Raw genomic sequence first — 22,108 nt, 5'->3', positions numbered from 1 at the left:
TCGACTTTGCGTGAGATTGCACCTTTCGGCAGCTGCTAATCAATGGACTCCCCGCTGGGCCTACAATGACCGCTCCAGTATACTCCTAATAGTTCAAGGTTTGTAAGTTACTTTATCATAATTCTGACGGCAGTTGAAAAACCATCATTATTGCGGCATACTGCGGTAATCCAAAAGCGAAGCTTTATTGCTGCCTCGTATCGACCAAAGCTTTGGCTTTCTCTGTGGTAATTTTGCCTCCACATGAGTCAACTGGCACTAGCGACTTCCTGCACAAAACTGTCAGAATGCGCTGAACCGCAACAACAGAATACACGATTATCGATTTCAGCTGAAACACGAGATTTATTGCTGGGAATATTGTACCTTACCCACTATCACTTTCGAGAAGTCGCTGGTCGTTCACTCGTTATGGAAGAACGACGCAGCGATATTAGAGTAACCTGAAAGTGCTCTGCTGGGCTGGATAACCTTGAGACGACGCTGACCTCAGTTACGAAACTGATTTTGAACGGAGCTAACATAGTTATTCCATACACCTTTTGTTTGTTGTATAGGTTTAGTCAATTACTGTCTATAGTTTCTCTTACTAGATTGTACTCATATCTTGATGATTCCGTTAGCAAGTTACTTCACTCATAAAAAAAAACCGTTGATTTTGATTATTGTTTAGCTCGTGAAACAGTGTTCGAGCTTCAAAAATATGTATTTGTCGGGTACAAAAGGAATGAATTTCAGACAGTGAATTTTTGCCGATGCCAGCGAGTTGCTCAAAGGACGCCGAAAACTCACAACGATTTTAATTCGAAAAATGTTCCAAGCGATCCTTAACGACCTTCCTAAGTCAAATTATTAACACTATCGTATATAGTCGTGGGTACATGACAAACCCAGCTCGGATCGCTCGAGCAGCATATTTAACGCTAATAGAAAATACAAGAATATATCTTAAAAAAAAATCTTTTGCCACCCGATATAACTCATGTTTGGAGTGCAAGCAACGTTCTCCAAATTAAATTTTTATTTAGTCAGGGCTGTAAGGTAAAGAAAAGCCAGCCCTCCAGAACAGACGAAACATTCTAACAATAAAACACTAAAAATGCCAACAAGCTAGTAATTGCAATACGTCAATATACGCATATGAATTACCCTAAATAATCAAGGTCAGCGAAGCATGAGGTAACATCTAACAAAATGCTCCACATTTGGCCTTGGACAACATAACTAGGCTTTGACATTTTATGGGAACGTTGCTTTGGTCTCTCATCCTTTACACCAGCTGAATATTGTAGGCATTTAAAGCATTGTTCCTCTTCTGGGAGCCACGGTACTAGATCGAAGCTAAGTGCCGAAGCTGAAAGAACGTTCCTCACGGTTTAATGAGAGATGCGATGAATATAGTAATGCCGTATTCATCCCTGCAGATCGTTCATACCGAACCCTCAATAAAACAAATTATACGTCAGGTATAATTTAAACGGCATTATCAACGCTTCCATAGAACGAACATCTGAGAGATGTAAATATATAAATAATATCACTAAAATGTATCTCCAGCACGAAGGTCGTGGCATTTGGTCGTCAGTCTCGTGTGCGACGATCAACGGCATTGGATTGGCTGTTTTTTCCACGAAGTCGATGAACATATTCCTTGGAAGAGGCTGCTTTTTTTATGCCTGCCTTAACTCTGAAATATATTGAGCCCGGAATTTATTTATATAGAGCTTCTCGCTCATCGTCAGACGCTTCCAAATTGGAGCAGCTGAAAAGTGGTTCAGAATCGAAATTCGATTGCTTTTAGCGTGCATAATACAAGCAAAACCTCCTGAACTCTCGAAACACTTATCTCAAACACAAAAAAGCTTTTGGTGAAGTTGGTACGCGAACATATTCCGTCTCTCCGATATGTATCGGGTATCAATCGGTACTCGGTACGATAATAATTTTCATTATACTACAGAAAAGCCCATAGTAGCATTTCATGTAGCTTTAATTTAGATGTAATTTTAGATTTGTAGTCCGAGTTCTATTAGACTACTTAACTAAAAACCTAAAACGTAAAAGTAAAATAAACGAGATTCAGGAATAAAAAGACTACCTCCTTTTGGCAGAACAAATTCGGTTTCGGAGTAGCTATACGTATGGTTGATTACGCATCTATCCAACCAATACTCATTTCGTAGTTTCAGGGCTTCCACCTCGTTAAACGTTCGATATTCCCCGTATTTATTCACTAGGCTACTAAACTTTGCCGAAAAATGATATATCCTGCAAGTAGCCAAGATTTGATTTACAACAACGTTAACTTGCCACTGCAACGTTGTACGGTGGGACACGTATGGTGCGCTAGCCTTGAAGATGTCACGTTTTGACAGTAAAACGCGTATCTATCTGATATATATACCTGCTATCGCTCTACGGATGCCATACCGCGCACGGTATTATCCTAAAGAGCTATTAATATTAAAACTAAAAAAATATTATTAACACAAACTAATACAGTGCGTATGCTGACACTCACAGTGCGTCAATAAGATTATAGAGTATGATTCTTTGAGCTTGGTTGCTTATAACGGCATCAGGGGCTAACACGTTCCTTTGATTATGCCTGAAATGAAAATCTTCCAATTAGGCATTACCATACTCTCTAATACGGTTTTTTTTAAGTGTAACTCACTATTTGGCCTCTCCATAAGTTCCCATAAATTTCGACTGGCCAATGAGCTAACAACACTAGAACGAAGCAATTTAAATATATAGAATTTTTTGAGAATTATGAAGTCTGGACCTGCCGTGGACTGGATAAGGCACGTAAAGTAATACGATTTAGGTGTTGTCTTCACATCGGTATGGAACAAAGGATTGTGTTGCTTTTACAAAATAAGCCCAATCCATCCCAAACCTCCATACTATTGGAGAAATTGGAAAGGTCTTATAAAGTAAGGCTCAGTCTGTGGCCCCAATTGCATCGAATGAACGAGGGTAATCAGTTTAACGTTTTGCGTAGCCGCCAAGCTATTCGGTTATACTGTAGTTTTATATATAATCATACATAAACTACGGATTGAACAGCATGTTTTTCAACAGACAGTCCAAGTGGCGTTACTCATAATATAGAACCCTAGATGGTATTCTTCTGGACAGAATAGTTTAATAATAAAACAATGATCACCACTATATATATATATATATATATATATATATATAATATATATATATATATATAAGTAAAATACGAAAAATTTGTTACCAAAAACGCTTAGTTCAAAGAAACAGCTGAAGTTCAGGCTCGGAGGACCATTGACATGCTGGAAAAAAACTTCGATCATGTGCTTATAGCAGAGTTGATGGAAAAATCTTTGGTCCTGCTACATAATATGTAATATTATGTAAAATGTAGTACATATGTAATAATCATGTATATATATATATATATATATATATATTATAATTTCTCGTACTCACCTGAAGGCAACCATGCTTTCCCGTTCCCAGCACAGCACCTTCCTTAGCAGGACCAAAGATTTTTCCATCAACTCTGCTATAAGCACATGATCGAAGTTTTTCTCCAGCATGTCAATGGCCCTCTGAGCCTGAACTTCAGCTGTTTCTTTGAACTAAACGTTTTTGGTAACAAATTTTTCCTATTTTACTTTTTTAAAGTTTTCTTCTTAAATAGAATTGAACTGGAACAATCATAAAATTCTTGCTAGCGGTTCCTCAATTAAATTTGCTGATTATCTAAAAAAATTACTTGAGACTGCTTTGCCTTCAAATACCATATCTCATGCTATTATAGCTATATATCACTCACATCTTCTTTGAATCCTAGGTCAAAATATATCATGTTGAACCCAAACGATTTGGAGAATTTTCGTTTCCGCATCATTCGGATAGCCGCTTGATTGTACACTAACTCTTTCAGAGAAAGTTTCGTTATTGCAGACATTTTATAACTTTCATATCCACTCGTCCACGCGAATAGCGGGTGGCGAAGAATAGTGATAAACTTAGTTGTAGGTGGCATTACTCGTCGCACCTCTCTGATGTTGAATCGCGTCTGCACTGCGAATATTTCGGGCCGGCGATTGATTCTACATCAGTCTGCAAAAAACCGTGTTTGTAACATGTGGTACTATTGTTGCGACAGTTCAACGTAAACAAAGACTAGCGTATCCCATCTGGTGCAACCTGTACATGGGACGTGGTAGGAGACGACTACAGATAATCATCTCAATAGTAAGCTTGTGCGTGAAAGTATACTGTGAATCAATATATGATGAGTTGGCATGTACAATTGCAGGTCAATCCACCAACGGCCCATTTTAGCGTTGTTCATAAGATACACAGCACACCTTGTGTGTATTATAATAAGTAAAATTTTTTTACTAAACATTATTATACAATTTTCGTTGTAATAAATATTCGCAATAAATGGAAGAAGCGCATAACGTTCAAAATCGATCAAAATAATACGAGACCCTTATTTGTGCAAAAACAATTTACTAATCAAAACAATAAACAACAAAGCGTGACTACGTAATGAAAACATACATAGAGTAATTCAACATGAAGCGTTCCTTGAACGGTATTGGACACCCCATAAGGTTAATTGGCGCTCGCGGAACCGCCACGGTCAAATTACGTTCCTCTGCAAATCTGTCATTAGCAGTTGTTTGTCATATCGATGTATAGCGGATTGAAATGCTCATGTACACCAGGTCCTGAGCACATGTGAAACATTTAAACTATGCACATCGGGTGTGGTGTCCGTTGCGCAAGACGAATAAATATAATATGGCTGTCACTACGTGTGCTCTGACTATGACTAACTGCCTCCACCGTATTGGTAAAAACGTTAGTTCCCTTGAAATCGCTATCTTTCTGTACAGATTCAAAATATTCTGTAAAGGAAAAAAAATAGCCACCATACCTGAGTAGAATGTTAACCACAGTAGAGCTGCCGGTCCTGTACATTCTAAGGAAAAAAATGTTACGAACGGACTCGCATACAGTTTTTGTGACCATTTCTTGCATCTGAACCGAAGAAGTGTTCTCAGAATTTTGAACAATAGCCGTGCATTCAGGAACGCGAGCATTACTTTCTGTAGTGTTAAGGTTCACGGCTTCTAGCTGAACTCTAAAACGACGAAGCATGAACTCTTGTGTTAATCAGAACATAGCCTGTATAAAGATCGCGTTTAGCCTCATACCTCATCCTGCAGGGTATCGTCTTCTATCCTCAGAAAGTACGACACTAAAATCTCTATCAAACGACAAAATGGATGTAATCTTTAATTAATGCCGGTAACAGAGTTCTCCAATTTTCTGTTTTATGTCAAGAAGTCACAATTTCGGCATCTTTAAAATACGCTTATAGTCATGTCGCTACTTACATGGTTGGTGTAGCGCTGTTATAGAAAATGAAGATGTATACAGCAGAAAAAGTCAGCCTGAACACACACCAGGGTGTCAGCTTCATCATATCTCATTCTCACACTACCTCTTGGCCAAAATTGGACGCAGGATAACAGAGGTCTCCTAGAGTATACAATGAAATGCCATTCGGGCGTTTCACGTCTACTCAGTAGCCAACCGGAATTCTCGGGCGACTTTCAAGCATATCTATAGCTCCACCAGTATAAGCGTACAATCAAACGAAGCTTCTAAACCAATTTCTTATAGGTTCAAACGTACGAAACATGAAAAGCTCATGAGAAATGGTATTCACCGTTTTGAAGACTCCGAGAGAACGTATTGCTAGAGTCTATTCGCATGAACCGAGAAAAGATTGTCACAGTGAACTGCAGAAACGTTTCTTGCAGTAACTGGTTTTTATGGCACGGTGACAGTCATAAGGGAGACTGCGTTGTCTCAAGGATATAAAAGCTGGCCTACGATTAGTGATCAGGTGAGCACTTTTTATTTGAGCAGGGGTATACGGTATTCTTCTGCTACAGAATCTCATTCTAATACGCAGATACATTGGTCCTACTCGTATTACCGACTGCAGTCATTAAGTAATATGCTTTTTTCTGCTTGAGAGTACCGAAAACCGGTGTTAAACTTCCATGCCAACTTCTAACAAGTATGCTAGTATCGTAGTTTTCTATGAGCGAACTATTGCGTCAGGTTTTCTTGCAGAACCAAAAATACCCCTAAATAATCAACTTAGGAACCATACGTTATACGGCGTTTGTGAAAATATACATTAATTATGTAAACTAACATTTCGAGTTTTACGTCCGATAATGTCATTAAGCTCTGCAACATTACTCGTTCTTGGATTTCTGCATCTAGTAGGCTCGCAAATGGATACGAACACCTCGATATCTATTCGCATGAAAAATTTGCGATGGTACCTGCGGCGGCTAACGTAGCACTTACTGTCCTCCCCTGCGAACTTCCGCATGAACTTAGCGGCGCTAATTAACATAACTACCCGTTGGAGCCGAACTGAACGTATCGTTCTGACGACCAAACATCAGATACTTCTCGGACAGTTCACTTCTATTGCTGTTACTGCTATAATTAGCGCAAAGTAAATTTTTGAAACAATGGTGAAACAGCACTTCGTAGATCGAATGTTACAGAGTAGTAACATTTTCCCTCTGACAAAAAAATTGAATGCACATTTTATCAGTTTTGGTTATTTAATAGTTTTATTTCATTTATGATATATATGAACACAAACAGCATTTTTTTCTGCAGAATTAGCATGTGCAGCATATAATGTACGTTTACGTTAGACTCGGCCCTTGGGATCTTTGTGTCCCTGACGATTCCTGCTAACGATGTCAGATTTACGGTTTTTTCTGCGAAGTCGAGGACGACGCCGTTTTCTAAAATTCCACCATAACTCTGAGATGTACCTCGTTCGAAATTTACGTATGTAGTGAACTTCCTTCAGCGTCAAACGGTCACAAATTGACGGAACTGAAACGGAATTTTGCTATTAGACGATCTTGTCAGCATCTCACAGCAGATCTCACTGTCTCTGATGCATACATATTATCAAATGCATTTCCTAAATCAAGATCCGAAAAGAGCAATACTTCGAAACAAAACGATTGGTAATGACAAGTGACATTTAAATTATAAATTAATTTTCTAGTTAGTATTAGTATAGTCAACTAGTATGTATGCAATAAGCTGCAGTGATAAACAACGATTCATCTAATTTACCTTGTATCGATTTTTTTATGTATTCAGCTTAAAGTAACTGAAACGTTATGTACTACCTTTTTCTTAAACTTTAACATAAAAATCGTTTTTTAATAGAGCGTAAATAACTCGGATTCTGTAAATGTCAGTTTACGAAATCAGGGTGGACGGGTGAATGCATTTTGGAAATTTGTCGAAAATAACTATTGGACCCCTAAGGTTACGGGCTGCTACTTAGATTAACCTGTGCATTTTTCTGATCTTTAGCTATGCTACAAACAAGCTTTTTGGATTACTGGACTAATTTTACTTGGCCATCGAAATTTAGAATCGGAACCTCACCTTCCTGCCCTGGGACAAACTCGATGGTGTTCAAAATGCCTTGCTTGCGTTCAGCTATACAAATGTCGGACCAAAATCTGTTTCTTAATTTTAAGGCTTGCACCTCATTGAACATCCGACCCCTCCCGAATTTATCCAGCAGGTGAAGGAACTTTTCCAGAAAATGTTTATATATCCTGCAAGTAGATCGGATCGATTTACTACAGTCGTGAATTACAAATTGTAGAGTAGAACGATATGTGTTGTAGATTGAGGAAAAGCGGATTGTGGCAGAGGAGTACGCGCCTAGGGAGGGGATATTTGTACAGGTTCCTTACCGCGTGCAGTTTTATTACTCTAAAATAGTTATTAAAAAGCTAAATATTGTACCTTGTTAAACTTATTACCATTCCTCTTACCATACTCGGATCTTGGCACTTACCGCATATCGATATCGTTGAGATAGAGTATCCTGGCCTCAGCTTCGGAGCTCATAATTTGAATACGGATCGATAAGTTTCTCTCGTTATGTCTGAAGTTGGGAAAAACCTTTGTTGCAGTTAGGTGCTACTGCACACAATTAAAAAAAAAAGCACGCGATGTATTTATCAGTATTGACAAGGAGACTGCTAAGCGAACACCCAAATTTGGCGGGCTATCTTTTTCAAAGAGGTGTCGTTTTTAATAAGCGGCGGGGTCAGTGACTGTGCACTCGTCGATGTTCGAAATTACAAATTTCAGGGAATCTTTGATTTTTTGAACGCAGTGAACAAGGGAACAACTTCGAAGTGAGAGTAGTGTATTAGGTGCAACAGAGCATTGATTCTAATGATGATAATAGTAATAATAATAGGTAAACAGAAGCCGTCCGTTCAACACCGTCTTTTTGTTCAGTTAAAATACGTTGTTTCGCTTCATAGGGGACTATATATATCATAGAGGTCTACATGGTATGCCGGATACAGCAGCTTAACCGTGATAATTGCACTTGCTTGCGAAAGCCAAGATAACGTCTCACAATATGTACATTAATAGAATTATGATTAGATATTTATTTTCGGTCCCTACCTGAAGGCAACCATGCTTTCCAATTTCCAGCAGAGCTCTTCCCTAAGCAGCACCAAGGATTCTTCCATAAACTCCGCTAAGAGCACTAAATGGAAGTTCTGCTCAAGCATGCTAATGGCTTTTTGGGCCTGTACTTCCGCTGTTTCCTGGAACTAAATGTCTGTCAAATCTTAATTTTTCTTCCTAAATAGAGTTAGTGCATAAATGCTTAATTTAGTGTATTCGGATAAATGTACTGGCTATCTTTTTTTTGAGACCAGTCGTTCTGCCCATAGTTTGAGCTATTTTATTCTAGAATGTTATCATTTATTGGGCTGTTATAAGAGAATACGGCGGATTTTAAAATAGAATAGCTTTTGAACTTCTTAAGCTACAATGAGGGTTAGTGTGTGTTAACTCTCATTTATTTTTACGCATTTGTTCCAGTGTTCCGGCAGCCTCTGGACACCCATTCTGGACTGGATTCGCTTTCCCCACATATAGTTTCCCTGTGGCTTCTCGAAATAAATAGGTAATGCCCGTTAGTTACCTTGTTTTGGGGCACGAAAAATTCCATGAATATCCTCCTCAAATCGGGAGAATAAGCGGATTGAAGCCAACGTTGAATATTCCTTTGGTTAATACAGGAAGTAACTGAAGCGTAGTCATTAAGTAACCAGACCGCGTGTTTTTGATTGTTGTGTAAACGGTCCACAAGTCTTGAGAGAGCAAGCCGCATTCACTGTCTCATTTTCGATGAGAATCTTCTTGCAGATGATCCTGATGCCCGTTGAAAAGTACTAACTTTACCTACGTTCAAACCTACTCAACACTCCCATTGAATTTGACTTCTCTTACGGGCGACGCCATTCTTCCCCTAATCACTTTTTGGCTAGCGAAACCATGCCATGTCTCGTTAATGGCAACCGTATGCTTGAAGCGGGTTTTTTTTTTATTGATTGAAAATTCAGCACGTGAAATACATCACCAACTGGCCTGAATTCGATTCACGGGGGATCTACTTTTCACTCGTTTCCGCATTTCTAGTATTAGAGCTTTAATACCCAAATCTCCGTCCTTGAAACATTCGCCTCATTCGTTTACGGTGCTGCCGTTCAAGGTCTCCTTGCCTAATATTGACATCAATATTAGGTTAATTTCCATGCGGCTGTGACCTTTGAGAAATAAATACTTGATTTTTGGGATTAGATTTTTTCTTTCTGGAGTAAACTCAACCAATTTTTACTTACATGTTTCTAGAAGATTAGAATATTCACCATCCAAATTTCGTTTATTAGTGGGGCAAATTTCAAAAGCTAAGGACTCGCCAGATTCGCTTGAAGCAGCCAAACAGACATAGCTATTAATTGAAGTACTGATGTAATTATATTTCTTATGGCTCCAGATACTCCAGTTAACCCAAACGCATCAGCAGAGCTCACATTTTCTTCGAATCCCATGTCAAAATACATCATGTTGAAGCCGAACCATGAAGAGATTTTCCGACCTCGCATCATTTGGATAGCTGAATCATTGAACGCAAAGCTTTCAATGGAAAGGTTTGTCTTACTAGAAATCCTAAAATAATCGTACGCGCTTTCCCATGCGTATAGCGGATGGCGGAGAATCGTGATAAACTTGGTCTTCGGTGGCATTATTCGCTGCACTTCATTGATGTTGAGTCGTGAGTGCACTGCGAATATTTCAACTCGACGGTTGATCCTGTATTGACCCGCAAAAAAAATTATTAGTACTGTCGGGTGCCCGTACCAAAAAGTAATCGATTGTGGTGTTCGGTTGATCTTCTATGCATTATAGTAGAGTAACTTCATTGTTAATGTGAAATTTGTTTATATATATATATATATATATAAACAAAACTTCATATTAAGGATGCGTATCATTCATCAAAATAAATTCGAGTTAGTATGAAATTTATGGTGCTGATGAATGGTAAAGCGATACTGATTTTATATGATTTAAACTTACACTGAATAGTTGAACATAAAACTTTCTTGGAAGAGCTTCGGGTAGTTCATGAGGTTACCGTGGATTCGTGGAATCGCCACAGTCCGATCATATTCGTCTGCAAATCTGTCATTTGTTTGTTTTGTTCAATCGATTTTATCTACTGTGACGGTGAACACTGTACTCCATAGTAATCGAGCCTCAAAAAATTTAGGTCTAATGCCTAGGTCTAATGGTCTAGGTTACTAATGCCTATCTCTTTGGGTGCGTTACCGTAGAAACTAAGAAGATACGGCCTTCATTGATTTCGCATTTCAATATTGACAAATGGTTACTATAGCATGTAATTATCATGAAATCTTCAAAAATTGAGATCAGCTGCGCTAGCGATCTCCGTTATGTAGCAGGATCATGGTTATAGTTACAAATTACTACATTATAAATGTGTTGTATTAATGGGAGCGTTCTTTATACCGAAAATGGTATACCTTTACAAGAGTTTGAGCTGTCAAAGCAATACCTGAATAGAATGTTGAATATGGTGGAGCTGCCAGTCTTATGAGTCTTCAGGAAAAATATGTTACGGACGAGGTCACACGCTGGGTGGACTGGAACAGATTCTTGTAGATGTACAAAAGTAGCGCCGTTAAGAACCCTTGAGTGGCCCTGTACGGTGTTCACGTCCAGAACACGTACGAGGCCCTGATCCTGTTTGTACCCGTGGCTATGACACGTGAATTTCGTGTTAGCCAGAATGGAGCTCGTATATAGATCGAGTTTAATCTCCCTTGACTGGAACTTTCTTACCTTAGAAGACATTATCCTTGGATCTCCAGAATGAACAGCGTTACGTTCAAACTTCTACTGAGTTAATATTGCGCATAATGAAATCGATGAGAATTAGCAGAGCCATGGATGTGATCTTGCCGTCAGCTTAACATCATTCGATTTTCCATTCCTAGTAAATATATTGTAATCGTTGCTTCACTTTGTTTGCTTGTTTGATTCAATATTGAAGTCACTTTTTGCTACTTACGTGGAAAATATCAGATTATTGATGAAAATCACGATGATGGATACAGCGCACAAGGCCAGCACGTACAGCCGGCGGCGATGAGACAGCTTCATCGTTTTTGGTGTCTCATCGTTACTCAACCTGAAGGGCAAGAAGGAATCGATGAAAGGAGCGGCACTCATCACTGATGAGAATGCAATCTACTTAAAGCACACAATGCGACGTTTCATAGCAAAAAAAAAAAACGTTGTCCGTTTAACTGGATTTGTTAGTAGCAATTACTGTTGTCGATATCCAGCGACAGTGTGCTCCTGAAATTTAGCCACATGAATTCCTCAAAGATCGTCACAGAGTGAACTATAGAAACGCCCGCTGCTCGAACCGCCCGTTAATGGTACGATAACAGTGCTAAAGAGGACTACGTTGTCTCGAGGATAGAAAAGCTAAGCTAAGACACTGTATTGTAGCAATCGGATGAACATTCCCGAAAGGCACTAGTCATCATTAACACAACTTTTGCTGCTGGGCCTCATTCGAGTCTAGACGTGGAAGTTCACTGCAGCGTTGAACTTCGTATGGATCTAAACCTGGCACACTAAGTTCTTATACAACACGTTTACGAAAATTGTGCCACTCTAACAGCTATGATGCTTTTTGTCTTCTAGCTAAATATAGAACCGAAATAGATGAAAATTATTATATCAACTTCATCGGTACAACGCATACGTTATACAGGATATGTTAATATAAGCATTAATCATATATGAGTTACCTATTGTATAATCAGGAGTTGCCACCTTAATAGAGCGATTTAGGTAGCGTACACACTGATGAGACATCCGGCCTTACCTCCTGAGCTATTACTAACATCTACGCTAGATCTTATTATTAGATCGGTTTTCTTCTATACTCATTATATTGTCCGAAAGAAAGCAGTAACTCCCCACATTTGATCGATTGTTTTGTTACGACCTAATTAGCATAACTTGATCTAAATGAGCGGAAATTTCTAGTCTCATTCGAATTCGGCAGGCCTACTATTAATCATATCAGTCTTTTTTCGAATGATTTGCAGGTGATAAGGCCGTTAATTTCTGCTTAGCTTGAAACACGTACCTGGACATTTTAATGAGCAAGGTGCTATTGAATGAGAGTTGGCCAACCAGTCTTCCACTAGTTAATTCATATAATCATATGGATGTTTTATTCAAGTCCCATTTCCCAGCTGGCCTAATTCAGGGGCCTACGACTTTTTAAGGGCATTAATAGTTGCTCACCGACTGGTCACTCATGAACAGCGATCTAAGCCGTTGGAATTAGCGGCTTGCGCCAAGTGTTCTCCGAAAAACATGTCTGTGTTTTAGACGAAGAACAACATGAGGTACGAAGATCGACGAAACACAGAAATGTCGGATAGCTCATATAATCCTTGTTTTGCTCAATTCACTAAATCTAGCAAGCCCTCTTCAACTTGTACCCTCTGGAGACTCAAGATAATTAGCATTATCATATGCGAACTCTCCCTTACCGTACATACACATGTGTAACATGCATATCATTTAGGAACGATTTCATAATTACTGTGCACTCTAACACGCATACATAAGATTTTACCTTTTCCTCACGCGTTCACTTCGGCAAATCATAATTACGACATCTAAATTACTTGCTACGTTACTGCAAATTGCCCTAATGGGTGCATTAACAGCTGCTTTTTTTGGCTAACCGCCAGTACACAGACTAATTCGTTCAACCAGTCTGTAATACAATCTACATGCAAGCGGAAACAAACACCTTGGCTTCCGATTCAAGGCGCAGGCAAGAGTTCCTACAGTCCCCAGAGGTCGATGGACCGTCTACCTGTCTATACGGCCATTCATTACAAACTTTTAGAGACAGCCTAGCGACATCAGCTACAATAACCACCTGTTGAAAGATAAACCAAATGTATCGTTTTCAGAGCTTTTCCCTGGACATTTCCGAAACAAGTCACGTTTGCTGCTGCTGCTGCTGCTGCTGCCGCTGCAAGCTACGCCAACACAGCGACTAACCCATTTGTAGGGCTGTCATTTTTTTCGTTGTATCGCCTCCTGAATGTCTTCGAGTTTAGCTCGTTGCTGCCGAATTCCGCCTCTTCAGGCTTTCAAGTTCACTTCGTGGTCAGACCTTCTCTATTTGGAAAATGTGATAGATGATCAACACTAGGCAGTTAAAAGTCGGCCACTGCTGTGTCAGAGCGACGACAAATCATTCTTGCCTCGTTGGATACGAAAGATCATCGCAGGGTCAGAGATATGTAACTCACACGGCTGCTTCGGCGGCATCGGTAGCGCACTTGTGTGCGAAAAACCCAATGAAGGTAGCACGGACCTAACACACACGGCCGATGACCCAAATGAACGAGTGGCTCGAGCATTGGCATTACTCGTTCACTTGTTTCGTTACTATTCCATGAAGTGTTACGTAACCGTCGGGTCAGAATGATGCACTGCATGTTTGGCAAACGAGGTCTGATTGATTTTGAAACCCTAGTAGTCGTTTTCACGCCTAGTGTCGTACGGTGACGGTTAACGGTTGATTCACTATCGAAAATGGTGACAAGCTTGTTTCTTGGTGTATACTGTTAGAGAAGAGTCTATAGACTCCTATTATTATTCTATTATTATAGAGATTCAGTTGAAAGTATACAAAAGTTGGTTTTCGTGCTGATCGTTGCTGCCGGTCCGATTTCAGTACTCTTGTGAGACATCGCACTCTCCCCTATAAGCGTACGCATTTTTGAGGCGTTTACCCAATCGACGAATTGCTCAGTCTTGGCCGAAGTAACCGCAGTTTGGCCGAAGTGATGTCAACTTAGCATTTATATATATATATATATATATATAAATCACAGTTTCTAGTGCATATATATATATATATGCACTAGAAACTGTGATTTAGTCACGCATCAAGTCATTCTCACAGGTAGGAACGTGCTTCCGGAACTACTGTCTACTGCTGTATATACTATTACTACTGTAGAATAATACAATCTATTCTAATTGCAGCCGAGCTCAAATTCAAACAAATATACGAGATTTCGTATAGTACGATTAAAAAAAAAAAGCCCAACTAAAGAAATAATTCGATTCTAGATAATTACACAACACGTTTTTCGATGGCTTCTTGTTTAACTCGTAAGCGATATCAAAAACGTCGTTGCTCAATTCCCTAGTGGATTCAATCAAACGTCGACGCGTATACGATTCATTTCGGAATTGTCTACTTTCGAATAAGCGCCTGCAACCGCTTTACGGTTAGAACTGGTCTGTTGCAATCATTAATTGGGCCAGTTCAACACGTCTATGGACAATAGGCCACGTTTGCCTAGCCTCGTTTTACTTAGTCAAGGCTCCTTATTTATTTTTCTCTTCAATAACAGTATAATTAGCGTAGAGACTTTCCAACGAAGACGACGAAGTGATTAGCGATTTAGCTATATATGTAACTAATCATTACGTTTTTTGTATAGTAGCATAGTTAGTTTGTCACTAGTCAATTGGCCAAATCTCTAACGAACGTAACGATTTTATCTTTTTTTTTTTTTAGTTACTTCCCCCGGTTATCTACTTCCTGAACATTCGTACACTTACAAATCTTAGTAACAAACTTGTCTCCATTTCGTCAGACAGTAACACTGTACCTAGGAATAATTGTGAGCTTTCCAAATGAGAAGCACATACTTTCGTAAGACTCACCGCACCGCTTACAGATCGACTATTATCAGCGAGGTTGTCCGGCGCTGTGATCAAACTAGAGAAAATACTACATATATATATATATATAAGACACCATAAGCAGCATATATAGTTTCGATCCTGCTATCAAGATAGCATGGTCTCATTAAACAACGATATGGATTTCTTCCCGCAAAGTAACTTCCGTCAAACTAGCATGGGTATGTTGTCGTCATTGAAATGCATTTCAGTCGGTGCGCTACAAGTTCCCTATCCATTCATAGACGACGTCGGAGGTCAAGCGGGAGCCGAGCACGAGCATAGCGAGTTCATAATTAACGTCCTTGTCTACGAAACGTTTTGGCCAATAGATTCGTCAACGCACTCGCCGAGACAGGGACAGTATTATAGTACTTTGAACCTATTCTGTTTTTATTCGAGATTTCTCGAAGTTACCAACGTTGACGCACGCAACAGTTCGCACTGATACCAAAAGGATTCGTGTGAATAGCTCAGATGATCTACCGGTCGACACACACGCACAGAGAGAGAGAGAGAGAGAGAGAGAGAGAGAGAGAGAGAGAGATGAATGAGTTCTCGTCGAAGGAACACATTAGGCCTGATTTGAGTTCTGTACAATAGTAATATTGAAAATCTAGAATTCATCGCATCTCTTTCAAAGGTCTTGTACATTTCAAACGATCCAGTATCCACTGATAATGTTTAGCCTTCAGCCGATTCTCTGTCGAATTTGAATTAAACCGATGACATGATCTAATCTGGCAACGCCCTTTGATCCGCCGCACATACGGATTGTTATTTGGCGGTTCTAGTCTATATTTTATTTTCAGAGCCCGGGCAGTTCCATCTCTGCAGGCGAAAGTATTTGGTCGAGAACGCGACTCAACACTAACAAAGGAGATCCTAGCTGCTTCTTTCGAATAAAACGTGCGTGTCGTGATGGGCAGCGCTTGTACGCTCCGCTAGCGACGGCCATAGACTAATGCAATCTATAGTTAACTGGCCACGGATAGTATGCAGCAAATAGGGTGAGGCATATCGGCCTCAATTTGACTAAATGAACAGATGAAACCACGTAATCGCCAATAGACCGTCTGACCAGGCCGACGTCAGACCAAACCCAACGTATAGCCCTATGGCGATAACGATGACCAGCCGAGATCGGCCAAGCCATTTACATTCAGAAGATTTAATCAGTTTTTCCTAATGGCTAAATCCTCACAGAAAACATGGCGTCTTATTGGAAGCAGAACATTGTGCTGTGCTGTTCTGTCACATGCTATATTCCGTGGAGCACATTCGAACCTTGGCCTATGATAATGGAAAATCGAAAATTGAATCTAGACGTTGCCCTGCTCCTTATTTGCTGGTGTCACCCTATTCTGTTACTTCGTATCCGGCTGAACAGTCGCGTTCCAAGATTCAAGTCATTTGATACTTGCGGTAGGTAACCTCGTTGAGTATCGATGCATCCTTAAAAGGCTTGTTTTATACTCGTCTAACACTGTTCCAAATTACTTATAAGTGCTCAGGGGCTATTCGGTTCTCACAGTATATTATAATTCGAAAAATGCTTAAATCGTTAGCCTATATTGATTATATAATCGGTGAAGCATCCGCACATTTTCTTTGACTTACATAATTTAGAGATACGAGGCCAATAGATGTGTCGAGACAGCTTCTTTGAGACTTAGTTTGATACCGATAGCGGCAATGCTGATTTAGCACAGACTGGGGCAAATCTCTGCTATTAAAGAAAATTTTTAAAAACTGTCGTGCATTTGTAAGGAGATTTAAACAACTGAAAGATTTCATATACAACTTCTCTTATTATTATTATTATCGCCTTACAGTAGCTTCGTCTGGACATATTGTTCCATTATTGTTGGACTGTAGTTACCCTAAAGTCATCCATATAAAGAGTAATCAATTCTTTCACGTCCATTGCTCGCAGGTCCTACGGTTTTCAGAGCAATCAGAGTGAGCAGGTATCTACTTGTCATTAAAACCGATGTACATTCGCACCTTCTGTAGATCCGTTCGTTCGTCTACTGACCCCGTAGTAGAAGCGCTGTGATCATGATGGGACTGGGCCGCTGTCTATAATACAGTCATGTCCCGTGCTAAGCAACCATAGATTTATGGTTGCTTAACAATAATGCTTTTTTTGCCCTATCTAATCTTTTTACCATTTCTAGTGCTAAACAACTTGTCACGGCAGGTGACCGTGGTCCAAGTGACTGAAAGGCTTTTTAAATGAGTTGCCATAGTCACCTTTAACTGTCTTAAATTTTAGCATTGGCAAAATCACTACTAGAAATTACTAGCTAGCAAAGTAAAGAATTGAGCAAAGTAATAAATAAAGCAATACAAGGAATTACTTAATAGCTCTTCGTATGATTGCCATGCGGTGTCATCCAAGCTCCAGGTAGGTCCAACAAAATCCACTAGTGCATTTAGCAAGTGCATTTAAAGATGGTATATAATGTTATTTTACACTTAGCGAGAAAATGACCCGGAGCAGATTCGGGTCTAGCTTAGTACTCAATTGTCGACAGGTAAAACCGCCCAAGTCAACTACCGCTGCTAAACATTCCCTAAGATATCCCTTGTTAAAACTTTACTTCGATAGACATAAAGAGTATACTCTACCGGGTATTGCTCTAAATGATTGGCATGTATCTGTCATTTTACTCTGCTTAAAGCTCCACTCTTTTTCTTTCATAGTCAGACGGGTTCCTTCATAGAGCAAGGATTTGGCCCGTTCGACGAGTTGGTGAAAAAATGCGGCGCAGAGAATGAGGACTAATTTCCTAGCGTTCCTCTAATTGGTAGACTTGTTTGGTTCAACGTTGAGTACTTCACCGAAAAAGCGCCTGCTCACTTATACTTCGAGGGTCTTCATATTTGGAGAAACATGCAGTACATAAGCCTAGTTGAGCGTGAGGTGTGTATCTGGGCATGGGACTCACCGCAAGCGCATAGTTGCCAAGTGTCTGTGGAACTTTTTGCAGGTCAATAGGTTTTAGATGTTTTGATGCACGCCGTCGGACCCCTAGAAATAGCCTCGTTATTAGTTTCATATGCACCGTCTTCGATTCTTGTAGGCTCCCAACAACCGTTCTCATTTTCAATTAGTCCATCCCCTTAAAGTTGCGACGCCCAATTATCTCTAGAGTGAACGGAAAAGTGCTGAAAGTAACCTCAGGATACACATTTGTCCACTCTACCACATTTATTCACAGTCGACGCTCGTGTGTATCAATTGTCTTAGTATACGCCGAGAGTCGGCCCGAGCGGTGTTCTATTACCTTTTTTTTTTGAAAATTAGCCAAATGAGTTTGGCAGGTTATAGTCAAGCTGATAACGTGAAGGCGCATCGTTTATCGGTAGCCACGGTAAACACAACGTGCTTTTTCACCACACTTCCGCATTTGATGGCCTAGATCACCTCTTGCATGTACACATAACGTTTTGTTTCCTAATTTCCTAATTATCCTAAATTTACAACACGATCAGCACTGAAAAATAAGCTAGTACGTAACATCATTTTTAAGTACTAGCCTGTAACCGTCACCCCAGCTGCCCGCGTCGTGACAGGCCTTATCTTTCTTTTTGTATAATTATCAAATCTGTACAGCCATTGAAGCCATCGCAACTACGATGACTTGCATCAATAATTATACGATCAAACTTTTTTTTTATTTAGCAGTTCCACCACTTGAAATACGTACACTTATAACGGCTTGGAATACTGAGTTTTATTTACTACCCGATACTGTACATATGACGGCTATACAACCCTAGCCAATGTCATAAGGTTTTAGGAATAGTTCATGTTGGGTTTACGGGGTTACTTTGGACTTAATAAAAGTTGAATTCTGCACTACGCACCATGTTTTTGGTTAGTTAGTGAGTTAGTGGACACTTAACACGACAAAAGAGCTGACTATTAAGGGCTTCAGACGGCTTTCTAGGTACTTGTTTCACGATACAATCATTTGGCGTGTAACTACAGGACCCAAGATTGTATTTAAGGGCCTCTAATCAATGCAGTGTGGTGATTCAATAAACTTAGGCTTAAATGATCTATGCCAATATTGATCTATTCTATTGTGATCAACTCTAGGCTTGTCGAAGACGGGTGACAAAACAGTCGGCCGATTTGTTTTGAATCTCCCAAAAAAGAACTGCTGTGATTCCGAGAATGACAAATGGCTATCAGCGAATCACGAAATCGCAAGCAAGCACGAAACCCGACAAATCATGGATGTCCCGTGATTTACGGAATTAATGCTCATGATACGGGTCTGAAATGGGTTCGCCTTTCTGCTGCAGTTAAAGCAATACCACTTAAACTCTGATCGTGATATTCTGATTCAAACGTAAAATAACTTCAAAGCAATCACTATGATGCTGAATAGCTTATACGTCAAGTGTTTTTACTCTATAGCCAATCGTTGTAGCAGCTGGAATCGGTAGATACTAAAGGAGGCAGCAGTGTTTTAGTCTACGTTGCAAATATAACCTACTTTTTTTTGGCATATACCCATCGAGTGGGCAAGGGTTAAACATTTCAACGTAAGCTTGAATTTTCAAAAGGAGAACGACACACTGGGAAACGGAAATCCCCAGATAATAAATTTCTGACAAGTTTTTACGGACGTCTAAAGCGCTAATTTCCTAAGACGATTATTTTTACAGTAACCTAATATAAAGTAGAGAGAAGCTGGCTGTTCACAATTAGCTCTATATAATCTTTGTAATTATGCCAAGTAGCCTTTGCTTTAACTTTGTTTGGAAACAAAACTAGTTCATTTTTCCACTATTAAAAAGTGATTCAGTTACCGTACCACAGATACGACTGGTGCAAATTTTGGTGATTACATTTTTTATCTTAGGCAAAGCGCTGCACGTAAAACACATCTTTCCCTAAGTGTCAATAAGTAAGTTAGTTTTTATATTATATCCTTCGAAGTGAACTTCAGTTTCGTGGGTGTTTTTTAAGGGCACCGAGCCTAACATCTAGGAATTGGCCACAGTAACGTCGTGGGACGTTAGTCACCATTTTTCAACTGCAATTGTACTAACAAATTCACACATTCTTTTTTTCCGGCACTAAACTGGTACTTGCTTTAATTACCGCGACCCGAAAAGATACTTCGTGACTGTTTTTCTTTTTGATTGAATTTATTTTATTAACACCTTCGACCTATTCCTATTGTGTAAACAAGTCATCGGAATCATCTATTCAGCATCGTATCAAGGGTCTATTTTCGCTAAAAAGATATGTCATGGAGTTCTATTTATCTGACATGCTAACTAACAGCTTTTCCCAACGAGTCATTTACGGCGATCCGTACAATACCACATTATCTTAGCTTTAATTGGTTTAGCTTTAATTCATAGTGAATGAACGGACCATCGTCACCGACATTAGTTTCTTAAACGAACACGAAACGATGGTCAGCTCTATACTGCTCATATCGAATAGACATCATAACCAAATCATGCCGATATAGATTGTGTGTTCTATTGTAATCTATTATACTGAATACTTTTTCGGTAAAGGAGACAAATTTCACTTCATAACGGACAGATCTTACTACAGGTTCGTGAGCGACCTGCGATTACCTTCAGGCACCAGCATTTCAAGGACTATTAAAAGCGGTCACCTATTAGCCGTCACAGCATGCGAGATTTGGCAGTAAACGAGTCTAGCAAGCTACAGACGCTGTGACAGAAGACCTTGGATGGAAACATTTGTGTGCCCCTCGTGTCAGACGGCGGTAGAGGGACACGATGGGCACCCACTAGGTGAACTGCGGATTGTTGTCAGTATTACGTGCGACGCTGTTCGTTTACAGCAGAGAGTTTGTAAGCAATTAAACGTGGCTGACTACTGAATTCAATGCAGAAAAAGGCTATTATGGACTTATATGTTTCGAGGATGCCTGAAAGCGGCACATGCGTTATAATAAAATTATTAAAAATAATAATATTAATAATAAAGTAATGCAATGTTGCTAAATTATTTCAGTCCTAATATAACGAACTTTCTAACACCAGAATCCGAGGCGCGTTTGAATAAAATATGATTCCAATAACGAAAGCCATTAGCTGAAAGCAAATCCTATCGAAGACCCTGTGAGAAGTGCGGTGACGACTTTTAAAATGGTTGATTATCCGAAAATGATACGGCAGCCTCTTTTTTTTTTAACGAAATTTATCGACAAACGCAGCGCATGTTGTGGAACGATTGAAAGTTTTATAAAAACCAGACGGAAAGGTACCAACCGATCACTATCAGATATTAATGCATAAGTTAACCGATAAACCAGAATATGAATCTCTGTTTATACAGAATTGCAGAATGCTTAAACTATTCAGTGCTACAGTAAATGTACCAGTATACGTTGATTCTCTTTGTTTTATTCGATTATATATAGCGGTGGATGTGCGAGTCTGAGATTTTGCATTTCGAGAAAAGTCATAGCATTTTCGCCAATCCAACAAGGTAATCAGCAATAAAATGCTACTCGGAAAGTTCAGGTGAGGCAGGTAAATCAGATTGCTTAATTTTCGATTCCCTGATGACGCTTTTCATCACTCTCAGTCACATCGATGCTGCAGCTCAGCTATCGCACCTTTGGACATCCGACCACGTTGTATCTGGTCAGCGACCAATCTTAGTCGTCATAATAACGCTCATTGTACAGGGTCACCTATGCAGCACAAAATTACGTAATTCTGGGCTTTAGCACAAGTAATGTTTTGTGTGCGTAAAATATATATACTCGGAATAACGTTCAGGTATTATTTTTTTTTTCCTAGCCAGCGATAGAATACCTTTCGC

The 22,108-nt window shown here is 39.6% G+C and overlaps 2 protein-coding genes and 1 long non-coding RNA gene across 12 annotated transcripts; 1 reads left to right on the top strand and 2 right to left on the bottom strand.

The window, feature by feature from the left end:
* Positions 1 to 318: 318 nt before the first annotated feature.
* Positions 319 to 5,782, bottom strand: LOC111249084 (uncharacterized). 5 transcript variants are annotated; one of them, XM_086987597.1, is made up of 7 exons: positions 5,397 to 5,782; positions 4,934 to 5,140; positions 4,555 to 4,659; positions 3,815 to 4,104; positions 2,522 to 2,608; positions 2,099 to 2,268; positions 319 to 1,762 (listed from the first exon to the last, which is right to left on the bottom strand). In XM_086987597.1, the coding sequence occupies exons 1-4, from the start codon at positions 5,483 to 5,485 to the stop codon at positions 4,095 to 4,097; spliced, it is 411 nt and encodes a 136-aa protein (XP_086843723.1). In that variant the 5' UTR covers positions 5,486 to 5,782; the 3' UTR covers positions 319 to 1,762; positions 2,099 to 2,268; positions 2,522 to 2,608; positions 3,815 to 4,094. The 5 variants fall into 5 exon arrangements, with proteins under 5 accessions (XP_086843723.1, XP_086843722.1, XP_086843724.1 ...); XM_086987596.1 differs by having other exon boundaries at positions 319 to 1,687; XM_086987598.1 differs by lacking the exon at positions 2,099 to 2,268.
* LOC147756345 (uncharacterized) lies at positions 4,098 to 21,672 on the top strand. 2 transcript variants are annotated; one of them, XR_015326782.1, is made up of 6 exons: positions 4,098 to 4,857; positions 5,686 to 5,911; positions 6,304 to 8,273; positions 8,980 to 9,064; positions 9,938 to 10,091; positions 20,864 to 21,672. It is a non-coding gene; the product is annotated as an uncharacterized LOC147756345 (long non-coding RNA). The 2 variants fall into 2 exon arrangements; XR_015326781.1 differs by lacking the exon at positions 6,304 to 8,273.
* Positions 6,746 to 19,266, bottom strand: LOC111249080 (galactose-3-O-sulfotransferase 2-like). Of its 5 annotated transcripts, XM_086987590.1 has the most exons (10): positions 19,147 to 19,266; positions 18,225 to 18,307; positions 11,537 to 11,656; positions 11,021 to 11,224; positions 10,522 to 10,626; positions 9,975 to 10,254; positions 8,554 to 8,705; positions 7,928 to 8,017; positions 7,507 to 7,682; positions 6,746 to 6,936 (listed from the first exon to the last, which is right to left on the bottom strand). In XM_086987590.1, exons 2-10 carry the CDS (start codon positions 18,233 to 18,235, stop codon positions 6,746 to 6,748), a joined length of 1,329 nt encoding a protein of 442 aa, XP_086843716.1. In that variant the 5' UTR covers positions 18,236 to 18,307; positions 19,147 to 19,266. The 5 variants fall into 5 exon arrangements, with proteins under 5 accessions (XP_086843716.1, XP_086843717.1, XP_022658166.1 ...); XM_086987591.1 differs by lacking the exons at positions 18,225 to 18,307; positions 19,147 to 19,266 and adding an exon at positions 15,238 to 16,155; XM_022802431.2 differs by lacking the exons at positions 18,225 to 18,307; positions 19,147 to 19,266 and adding an exon at positions 11,798 to 11,956.
* Positions 21,673 to 22,108: the final 436 nt, after the last annotated feature.

The sequence above is a fragment of the Varroa destructor genome, unplaced genomic scaffold (genome assembly GCF_002443255.2).
Source record: "Varroa destructor unplaced genomic scaffold, Vdes_3.0 BEIS01000004.1, whole genome shotgun sequence".
Taxonomy (NCBI): Eukaryota; Metazoa; Arthropoda; class Arachnida; order Mesostigmata; family Varroidae; genus Varroa; species Varroa destructor.
Note: the sequence above shows the minus strand (reverse complement) of the source record. Positions and strands in the feature narration are given on the sequence as shown.